Below are 11,338 nucleotides of genomic sequence, written 5' to 3' on the forward strand. Positions count from 1 at the left end.
CTACCTGGGCTGGCTATCACGTCAGGCTACTTGGACCTACGAAAGCCCATTGGGACAAAAGCTGTTTTAGCAGTAGGGGTTGTTTGAGTTCAATAAAGAAGCTATGTGTGAAGGAACTGTATGTGAATGGGCTGTATGTGAAGGAGCTGTGTTTGAAGGAGCCGTGTGTGAAGGGGCCTTGTGTGAAGCAATTGTGTGGGGTTACATAAACCCAAAGTTCTGGGTTTCAATCCAATTGAATTCCCCCCCAACTTGCCCCCCTTTGAAAGGGCTATTACATGACTTATCGGGCTGATTGGATTAGTCTTAAGACTGGTGGCTAGTTGGTCAAAGGCATCCTGGAGCCGTTCTTTACTGGCTGTCAGGGTCCAGGCTTCTGCGCCATACATTAGGATCGACAATTGTAATGAGCCTAAAATAAGCGTTGCTAAAGTGCAAGGGTCTGGAACAGCTGCCATTCGGTGCTAACTCAGGTGACCTCAATACGACAGCAATTATCCCAGGTGTGGCCATAGGCCTAGTCTTTTCCGTAAGTGTGGTGGGTTCTATGCCCTATCTGAGGGAGGGCCCTTACCGAAGCTAGGTACTCTTTTCTCTACCCTAGTGAAGGGAGGAAAGTCGTGTTAAGATCTCTTCCCAAGCGCACAAGATCGCTGGCATATCAACTGATTCGAACCCAGAACCTCTGGGACCTGGGTTATGTAACATACACAGCTCCTTCAAACACAGCTGCTTCACACAAAGCCCCATCAAACACGGCTCCTTCAAACACAGCTCCTTCACAAACAGCTTCTTCACACACTGCCTCTTCACACAGCTCATTCACATAATAACACACAGATCCTTCACACACAGCTTCTTCATTGAGCACAAACAACCCCTACTGCTAAAACAGCTTTTGTCCCAATGGGCTTTAGTAGGTCCAAGTAGCCTGACGTGATAGCCAGCCCAGGTAGACAGCCCAGCCTTTTCCGTAAACCCCTTTCAGTAGATCCTCTGAGCTAGATGTAAACAAACTGGCACTTTTCTACTAGTGAATATAAGCCCTCTGACAGAAATTATAACGTATGTGCGGCGACATGAATTATAGGTTATGTGTCAAAGGTAAGGCCTCGAAAAAGAAAACAGTCTCGACAATTGTTTCGATTTGGATAATAATGCCCAGACTGGTTTTGTTTTTGTGGGTCATTTACCTTTGACATATTATTTACATTCCTGAGCGAGTACATGTTTTCTGATCTCTGTTAGAGGCCCAGTATTATGTTGGAGATAAGGTGAAAATCTTGACGCCACAATTGACCATGACAATCCCTTTCTGACTACGAAGTGATTGAGCATATTCCCTGCATGATTTTACGAACTAACTTTGCAAAATCTACTTTTAGTGATGTAAACAAACTGGCGGCCTCTCGTATGGCGAAATATCTTCATTTTTATCACTTCCTGAAATCATGCCATTGAGCTGATCAAACCGAGGATTTATTGTTGATTTAATCTCATAAAATACTTTGATTGAACACAAGTGACATCGAACATCGCCCCAATCTGGTGGTAGAAAGTTACACAACTTTTTCATAGACGTAAAAATCATGGGCGACTACTAGCTGCTTTCTTAACGTTTTCCATACCTTCAGTTACTCTGATTGAAGTACAAACACACACTTGGGTTGTCGGAGTTGTCCTCTAGCTATTTTTTAGTTGTTGTCTTCTTTCTCGTCCCTGAAACGCTGTTACAAGACCCTAACGTCGCCCTCCCATCTCTTCTCAGTCCTGTTTGGCGGCCATGTTTCCCGCTCCGTCCCGACAGACCTTGCGGTATGGTCTCACACTGGCGTTCCCGTCCAACCTGTGCACCTATCACTGTAAACTCCGGGGGCTAAAGTGAGAGGTGGAAATTGGCCAGAAATTGCGGAAGCGGAATTTGCTTTTGGTGTTATAGTTGTGGCAACATTGTAGAATAATGTTAAGCGTAACCGTGTATGGTTTTTTTTTTAATATAAGTCTTATGAAGAGGTATATGAAAGAGAGAGAGATTAGTATGTTTAATAAGATTGTGCCACCTTGCATCTTTCATTGGTATTGCATTATTTCTTTGCTTTTAACCTTCTTGGCATGCAATGGTGTTTTTTTTTTGCTGTTGATTGATAACTCTTGTTTTTTATTTAGGAAAAACAACTTTTTGTGTAGGAAATGAAAAAAAAATTATTTTTCACCTTCGATTCTCTTTTTACACCTCGAAATAAAATTCACAAAAGTGACATGTAAGAAAGGGTTGGAACTCCTCTAGATTATAGCACATCCTAATTTCATGTTGTTGCTTAGTGAATAAAATCACTTTCAGTCTTCCTAAACACTGAGATTTTTCCAGGTCATCTTTTATCTGAAGTGCAAATTCAAATACATAATGACATGTGACAATCCCTGCATGGCAGATATAGGAAAATACTGTAAATGCATTTAATTTCGCGGGGTTTTAATTTTGCGGTAGCGGGAAAAAGGACTTTTCACGGCGGTTTTAAGTTCGCGGTAACACCATAGACTACAGTCTAATACCATAATAGAAAAATGTTCGCGGTGGTTTTAAATTAAAATTTTAAATTAAAACCGCAAACATTAATCCACCGCGAACATTTCTGCATTTACATTGCATCAAAGGGTTTGACATAGAAATTCCTCAAATGATTGTAAAAGCCTCAAATCATTGTAAGAAACTTATCCCATACTACGACTTCTGTATTAGATAGATAAGCATTAAGTTATAGAACTGTAGTTATGTAGATGCCATACTTTGTACCGGTACAATTGTTGTGCAATAAAGCTATCTAAAAGTATGTAGGTATGTTTATTCATGACCAGGTACCCCCCACCCCCATCGTCATCTAACTGCAACATCTTTAAACTTGGATCATTTACTACACTCTCTATAGTTCGTTCACAAGCATTTTATATGAGTATATCTTGGACAGTACAGATTTTCATTGTAAATATACAAATCATTTCTAACATCTGCGAGTTTGTACAAATCCCCCAGTAGAACAGCTTTGATATGCATTAAAATTTAAAGAATAAAACAAGCAAATCTATAGGTGTGACACAAAGGTTAGGTACACCTGTAATGACCAATGTGTCAACAGTGAATGTCAAAAACAAAAAGTCAATTTCTAAATAAGTTAAAAGAGTAAATCCATAATCTATGCCTAGGGACTAGTACCTTAGTTCAAACCCACATCTAAATGCCTTCCTTAGTCCTAGGTGATATTTTACGCAGGCTTTTGCATGATAATCTCTATTGAACTCATTTATCACAATCCTTGCCAGCATGTACCAAATGTACATGTGTCTGGATATGTCTACCTCTAATGTACACTTGCTTACTACAAAATAATCTTTGTATACCAGAGCCCTAGACACACCTAGGCCGGCTTCACTCTTCTACCAGTTTAGATACTATTTTTTTCTACCGTAGGGATTGCTTGGAGATTAACTACTAGTACAACTTTATATACTACAAGGTACAGATTTAGGCTAGAGTTAACATGATGGTCACTCCTGAAGGGCTTGTTTCAACATATTTTTTTCATGTTTCAGGAGACAAAGTCAAAGGCTGTACATTTGTCCCTCTTGTAGACTTAGTTTCTTTTGAATGTATTTTCAAATGTCCAAACAGCTGAGATTTCCTAGCAGCAGAGTAGTTACACATATCACACTTGTAGTGTTTTTCTCCAATATGTGCTCTCATGTGGTCAGACACATTCGACATTTTAGCTGCCCTGTACCCACACACCCCACACATGTAGGGTTTCTCACCGGTGTGCTTTCTCATATGCTGGTCCAGAGCGCATTTCTGTGCTGCAGAATAGTCACACTGGTCACACTTGTAGGGTTTTTCACCCGTATGTGTTCTCATGTGTCGGAATAAGTTAGCTTTCTTTGCCGTCTTGTACCCACACTCCCCACATTTGTAGGGGTTTTCCCCCGTGTGTTTCAGCATATGGTCGTTCAAAGAGGATTTGTGTGCTACAGTATAATCACACTGGTCGCACTTGTAGGGTTTTTCACCGGTATGAATTCTCATGTGTTGAGACAGGTGTGCCTTTTGAGTAGTCCTGTACCCACACTCCCCACATATGTAGGGTTTCTCATCACTGTGTTTTGCTACTATATGCCTGTCCATGTGGGTTTTCTGTGCAGCAGAATAGTCACACTGGTCACACTTGAAGGGCTTTTCACCGGTATGTGTTTTCATATGCTCGGACAGGTGACACTTATGAGCTGACCTGTACCCACACTCCCCACACATGAAGGGTTTTTCACCTGTATGGATTTTCAGATGTTCTGTCAGGTGATCCTTTTTTGCTGTCCTGTACCCACACTCTCCACACAGATAAGGTTTCTCACCAAAGTTCTTGATTAGATTTGCTCGTTTAAAATTACATTTTTGTCGGGTCCTCATATGTCGTGAGAAATTTGACTTTTTAGCTGTCCTGTATCCACAATCGTCACACTTATAGACTTTCTTACCCGTGTGTTTTGCGAGGTGTTTGTCCAACTTGGATCTTTCTGAAGCAGAATAGTTGCACTGGTCACACTTGTAGGGTTTTTCTTCCGTGTGGATTCTCATATGTCGAGATAAGTTAAACTTTTGAGCTGTCCTGTACCCGCACACCTCGCACATGTAGGGTTTCTCACCGGAATGTCTTATTTGATGGTCGATCAAATGATGTTTTACTGTAGCAGAATAGTCACACTGGTCACACTTGTACGGTTTTTCTCCTGTGTGCGTTCTCATATGTCGGGATAAGTGGGTCTTGTTAGCTGTCCTGTACCCACACTCCCCACACATATGGGGTTTCTCACCGGTGTGTTTTGCTACCGTATGGTTGTCCAAACTGGATTTCTGTGCAGCAGAAAAGTCACACTGGTCGCACTTGAATGGTTTTTCTCCCGTGTGGGTTCTCATGTGTCGGGATAAATGATGCTTTTGAGCCGCCCTGTACCCGCATTCTCCACACATGTAGGGTCACTCACCGGTGTATTTAACCACATGCCTTCCCATATCACCGTTGCCCTCCTGTACCTGTGAGGTTGATGTGTTGTCAGGTTGGGGAAAGTTCACATCACAAGTTTCCTGCTGCAGGCCCATGTCTGTTGTCTGGGTCTCCCTTCTGTCACTCTCCTTCCCAGGGTGTTTTGTATCATGCATCTCCTTCCCAGGATGTCCAACACGCAGTTCTGCTTCAGTAGAATGTTTATGGTTGGAATCCTCCATTTCTGCTCTGTAGAGGGGGGGGGGGGGGGATCATACTTAGTTCATCTTACGACATTCTGTATTATCATCATGACATGTGATAACCCCTGTATGGTATTCATAGGAAAATATATCATAGAATGTCTATACGCTGACCCTAACCTTTTTACATAGTCCAAGAGGAGATACCGAAATATATTTCCGTAGCTCAAAAAATCCCATGTTCATACCCTACTTAGTTACAATCTGCCTTGCTCAAACTGAACCCAAGTTCTGGGAGATACCCCCCAAAATATATTTTTTCGTAGCTCGGACAAGCACACCCTGTATGAGGGTCTGCATAGGGGCATCGGGGGGGTCCCGACAACGATTTACGCTGAATTCAGAAGAACCCCCTACGTATTACGCTTAATCAAGAAAGGCAATTACGCTAAATTTGATGGCCTCGCTACGAATTACGTAGATAAGATGGTTTTCCCTACGAGTTACGGGAAATAAAGACAGACTGCCTACGCCTTACGGAAAAGAGCATGCAGACCCTCCTGTATGGTTACACAATTTATAGGCTACAACCACTGAATGACAGATCATGTCTACCCATCATTTAAGGTATGTTGTTCTATGGTCCAGGTGGGATAATATAGGCTCTTTATGCAAATTGATGCATATTCTGCGGGCATTTGACTTAGCCGCAGTGCTCCTGTTGGTTTTTTAGCTCCCACTTTACTCCCGGAAGCTAAAAAAACAACAGGAGCACTGCGGCTAGCTTTGACTGAGCATCCCAATAATATATACTAGTAAACGGTTGCCTTCCATTGACATATTTTGACCCAGCATAATTTTTTTTACAGAAGGAAATTTCTGCTAAACCCCACGTATATATGTAAAAGAAGGAATAAAGATACTAGAATAAAGAGTACATAAGTAATGAGTACCAAGCTGGCGTGTTACACCGAACGGCGGTTATACCGGCTAAATAGATACAGATTTTAACATTATATCTTTTACAGCGCTACAAAAGTAACCCCCCCCCCCCCACACACACACGTAGTTACGGCTACGTTTCGATAAAAACCTCAGACAAATCCGTACGTTATGTAGTTTGTACTCATCAAAGCTTACTATATGGTCATTGTGCTCCCTGTTTCGCTCTAAGAAACTAAACAAAACGAAAACAAACCTCTAAAAGTTTCACAAGTTCTGTCCGGCGGCCATGTTTGATCAGTACAGCCACCTGTTGTTGTTGTGACCTGCCGCTGACCTCTGGTGTCTCACACCGCAGTTCCGACAAACGTGGTATCTCACCGCAGTAGCTGGCCCCAGGTGATCTCACACCGCAGTTCCGGTTAAAAATGAGGAATAAGCGTTTTGATTCAGAAAAACCATATTTCATCGCTATTTGGGCAAAGGAAAGGCTTCATGTAATTATCATTGTTGTTTTGCGAGCCATTTCTTGGTACTTGACCTAAATGTTAAAATAAACTGAAGGAATGATTCTTTCTCTGATGGTGTTAATTACTAGGCCAAATTGGGTGAATTCTGCTATGAGGGAGGGATATTCATATGGACAGCAAAAATGCATACGATGGCTCTGCTTATAATAATTTTATTTTGAAAGACTTTTTCATGCACACCAGGTTCTCAGGTATCAGATCCGGTATACGTACAAGCTAAATATCCAAGTATAAGGCCACACCAATTTAATTTCTTGGTTCACGGATTCGCTCGCTCCTATTTTTTGGAAAAAATAAATAAAAATGAAAATTACCACTCAGCAAATTTTCACCATTAATGAAACCATTCACCAACTTTCTGGTGTAGCAAACATAAAAACTGACACTAATTTTGTAATTTTCAACGAACAGGTGCTGTTACTGTACAGTAATGGTGTTTTTGTACTTTTTTCAAGCTGAAAACTTTTTTTCTTTATGTTTTGGATTAGCCGTTACCTTTACCCCAACCATTTTACAATTTTTATTTTTATTTTTATTTCGCCCTCTCGCTCCATATTTTTTATGAAAAAATCCGTGAACCAAGAAATTAAATTGGTGTGGCCTAAGGCCTAGTAAAAAAATGTTGTGTATCCTGTTTCCCCAACTACCCTAGAAAACCTGCCAGCCCTAGATTTTTTGAGGATAAGCAGTGGGGTCACATATATTTTGTAGCTTACTGTTAGAATTTTTATTCAGCCTGCTTCCTACTGAAGTAAAAACACTGCTTGTCCTATCTAACGAAGGATAAATGTATCTAAATTTATCATGCACAACATACAAATTGGACATTGAAAGACAATTCGTGTCCTCATGCATTTTATTTTACTTTGTTCACTGTATTGTAATATGTTTCACTAGAGCTTTGGCCAGCCTTAAAATAAAATACAAGAAAAAAAAATTCTGGAATGAAAAAGGAAACAAGCGTTTTTCTTCATAGGCCTAAGATCAATAATAATAACATCCTTGGAAAAACAAACCACATATACTATAACAATATTGTTATTGTTGCATAAGTTAGGTTATTCTTTCGAACAAAATAGAGTAAAAAAAAATTGATGCTTAAAAAGTTTAGAAGACTAGCCAGACAGTGTGTTCTTTGATCATCAAAATGCCTACTGACATGTGTTCAAAATACTATGTACACAACATGGTGTATATGACTGTATACTAGTAACTTGTTTCAGATGTTAGTTTATTCTGGATGAATTAGAAAAACAGTTAAATAACCCATTTCTTAGTTAAAGACCAGGAGCATGACTTAACTATATGCATATGATTCAAATTAAAGTGATTGAAAATAAATAAACAAACAGTTGATTCTAACACAAACAAAATGAGTACTTTTTGCCTAAGTACTGAAACTGATTTATTTACATACTCAATGGCTAAATTGTCATATGTTCAGACATGATAGACTTCCGAGTTGTCCTGTACCCACACTCCCCACACATGTAGGGTTTCTCACAAACGGGATTTCTTATAATTAGATGCTCGTCCAAGGTGGATTCGTCTGCAGTAGAATAGTCACACTGGTGGTCTTTCTCCAGTGTGTTTAGCGAGATGATGCTGGTTTAAACGTATTTTCTGTGCTGCAGAATAGTCACACTGGTCACACTTGTAGGGTTTTTCCCCTGTCGGTGTATGAGTTCTCATGTGTCGGGATAAGTGAGAGTTGCTATCCGTCTTGAATCCACACTCCCCGCACGTGAAGGGATTCTCATCACTGTGTTTGAAAAGGTGCCTGGTCAAAGCGGATTTCTCTGCAGCAGAATAGTCGCACTGGTCACACTTGTAGGGTTTCTCTCCTGTGTGGGTTCTCATATGTGTGGCTAAGCGGGATTTTTTAGCTGCCCTGTACCCACACTCACCACACATGTAGGGCTTATCACCAATGTGTCGTGCTATATGCTCATTTAAACGACTTTTCAGTGCTGCAGAATAGTCACACTGATCACACTTGTAGGGTTTTTCACCTGTGTGGGTTCTCATGTGTATAGATAAGCGTGATTTTTTAACTGTCCTGTACCCACACTCACCACACATGTAGGGTTTCTCACCGGTGTGTCGTGCTATATGCTCGTCCAAATGGCATTTCCGTACTGCAGAATAGTCACACTGGTCACACTTGTATGGTCTTTCTCCTGTGTGTTTTGCCATATGTTTGGACAAGTCAGATTTACAAGCTGCCCTGTACCCACACTCCCCACACATGTAGGGTTTGTCATCATTGTGCTGTCTTGATATATGCTTGTTCAAATAAGATTTTAAAATCGCAGAATAGTCACACTGATCACATTTGTAAGGTTTTTCTCCTGTGTGGGTTCTCATGTGATCGGAAAAGTTTGACTTACGCACTGTCCTGTACTCACACTCCCCACACATGTAAGGATACTCACCGGTGTGTTTTGTTTTATGTTGGTCTAGATAACATTTCTTTGATGCAGAATAGTCACACTGGTCACACTTGAAGGGTTTCTCACCTGTGTGGGTTCTCATATGGTTGGAGAAGGTTGAGCTGTAAGTTGTGCTGTACCCACACTCCCCACACATGTAGGGTTTCCCACCACTGTGTTTTGCAGCTATATGTTTGTCCAAAGTGGATTTCTGTGCCACAGAATAGTCACACTGGTCACACTTGTAGGGTTTTTCTCCTGTGTGACTTTTCATGTGTCGATATAAGCCAGACTTGTAAGCAGATCTGTACCCGCACTCCCCACACATGTAGGGTTTCTCACCGTTGTGTTTTGCTGCTATATGTTGGTCTAAAGTACCTTTCTGTGCTGCAGAATAGTTGCACTGGTCACACTTGTAGGGTTTGTCTCCGGTGTGGGTTCTCATATGTCGGGATAACAAAGGCTTTAGAGTTGCCCTGTACCCACACTCCCCACACATGTAGGGTTTCTCACCAGTGTGTTTTGTTTTATGTTGGTCCAAACTGAATTTCCATATGGTAGAAAAGTCGCACTGGTCACACTTGTAGAGTTTTCCTCCGGTGTGGGTTTTCATATGTTGGGATAAGTTGGACCTGTGAGCCGCTCTGTACCCACACTCCCCACACATGTAGGGTTTCTCACCGGTGTGTTTCACTAGATGTTTGTCCAAAATGGATTTCTGAGCAGCAGAAAAGTCACACTGGTGGCACTTAAATGGCTTGTCTGTGTGGATTCTCATGTGCTTGAAAAAGCGTTTTTCTTTAGATGTCTTGTATTTACACTCCTCACACATGAAGACTTTCTCACTGGTGTGTTCAACCACATGCCTTCCTATTTTCTGTACCTTTGCAAGATGTCTGTCCAAAGTGGATTTCTGTGCAGCAGAAAAGTCACACTGGTCGCACTTGAATGGTTTTTCTCCTGTGTGGGTTCTCATATGTCGGGATAAATGATACTTTTGAGCCGCCCTGTATCCGCATTCCCCACACATGTAGGGTTTCTCACCGGTGTGCCTAAGCACATTCCTTCCCATATTGCCTTCAGTCTCCTTCCCAGGATGCCCAACACTCATACCTTGGACAGGGATGATCATACTCTGAACGGGAATAAGTGAGCAAGGTACAAGAAATATGGTACCTCCCGTATTGCCTATGCTCGTCTGTCCCTGTGAGGTTGATGTGTTGTCAGGTTGGGGAAAGTTCACATCACACGTTTCCTGCTGCAGGCCCATGTCTGCTGTCTGGGTCTCCCTGCTGTCACTCTCCTTCCCAGGATGTTCTGTACAGTCCATCTCCTTCCCAGGATGGTCCATCTCCTTCCCAGGGCGTTCTGTACAGTCCATCTCCTTCCCAGGATGGTCCATCTCCTTCCCAGGGTGTTCTGTACAGTCCATCTCCTTCCCAGGATGTGCAGCACACAGTTCTCCAGTAGAATGTTCACAGCTGGAATCTTCCATTACTGTTCTGTAGGGGGTAATTTCACAGACAAATAACAATTACAATTGTTACATATACTTAGTTCATCTCGCAATGTATTCTGTCATCTTTTATGATATTTTTCGAACGGTCAGCTAACTGACCCTAAGTGACCTACGAAGGAAAAGAAATCAAGGAAGAGAATAGGCGGCTGTTCCAAGAAATAAATGTTGAGGGTGGAGGAAGTGGTGTCTAAGGGCTCTAAATACTTTTTTCTGCATACCTGTAATCTCCAAGCAGATCCTACGGTAGCATAAGATAGTATCAAAAGCTGGCAGAGGACTGAAGCTGGCTTAGGAGTGTGTTTCGCTGAATGGACACCTCTTGGCTGACTACACTCCTTGGCCAGGTTGGTACTATTTTATGCCATTGTAGAATCTGCTTGGAGATTAGCATACCTGCACTGCTACAGGTAACATTGATAATTACCTGCACGATACAAATTTTTCCTGAACCACACTTAATTTAGGAAGTATGGATCATATTAAAACTGTTCAGTAACCATTGCTATTTTTTTCTTTTAAAGTTTTATACTCTCTAGGTGGTGATAGTAAATGCAGCTAATAACGATCCACATACAAGTATCATAGGACATTTGAATGATGTATTAAACCCAGTACATAGACCAGTGTAGGTTAGGTGCAGGTAGACACCAGAAATACCTGCACAGCTCCCAAGTTTACCTGCATT

The 11,338-nt window shown here is 41.5% G+C and overlaps 5 protein-coding genes across 6 annotated transcripts in view; 1 reads left to right on the top strand and 4 right to left on the bottom strand.

The window, feature by feature from the left end:
* The window catches only part of LOC118407668 (tropomyosin-1-like), a 1,169,601-nt gene that overhangs the window by 770,115 nt on the left and 388,148 nt on the right, over nt 1–11,338 (top strand). The gene's annotated exons all lie outside the window — the stretch shown is intronic.
* Nucleotides 1–11,338, bottom strand: part of LOC118407610 (zinc finger protein 25-like) — an 865,280-nt gene that overhangs the window by 738,465 nt on the left and 115,477 nt on the right. The gene's annotated exons all lie outside the window — the stretch shown is intronic.
* The window catches only part of LOC118407627 (zinc finger protein 525-like), a 976,997-nt gene that overhangs the window by 729,532 nt on the left and 236,127 nt on the right, over nt 1–11,338 (bottom strand). The gene's annotated exons all lie outside the window — the stretch shown is intronic.
* On the bottom strand, nt 3,577–4,877 carry LOC118407619 (gastrula zinc finger protein XlCGF57.1-like). The gene has a single exon (XM_035808124.1). The coding sequence runs from the start codon at nt 4,841–4,843 to the stop codon at nt 3,578–3,580; it is 1,266 nt and encodes a 421-aa protein (XP_035664017.1). The 5' UTR covers nt 4,844–4,877; the 3' UTR covers nt 3,577.
* Nucleotides 7,541–11,338, bottom strand: part of LOC118407597 (zinc finger protein 260-like) — a 10,557-nt gene continuing 6,759 nt past the window's right edge. For both annotated transcript variants that reach the window (XM_035808091.1, XM_035808092.1), the window contains exon 2: nt 7,541–10,636. In XM_035808091.1, the coding sequence (XP_035663984.1) occupies nt 8,266–10,629 (2,364 nt within the window). In that variant the 5' untranslated portion in view covers nt 10,630–10,636 and the 3' untranslated portion in view covers nt 7,541–8,265. The remainder of the gene's footprint in view (nt 10,637–11,338) is intronic.

Source organism: Branchiostoma floridae, unplaced genomic scaffold, assembly GCF_000003815.2.
Source record: "Branchiostoma floridae strain S238N-H82 unplaced genomic scaffold, Bfl_VNyyK Sc7u5tJ_1439, whole genome shotgun sequence".
Classification (NCBI taxonomy): Eukaryota; Metazoa; Chordata; class Leptocardii; order Amphioxiformes; family Branchiostomatidae; genus Branchiostoma; species Branchiostoma floridae.

Bases quoted from the DNA above. Each gene is read 5' to 3' on its own strand.
- LOC118407619 (XM_035808124.1), bottom strand. From the start codon at position 4,843: ATGTGTGGGGAGTGTGGGTACAGGACAGCTAACAAGACCCACTTATCC.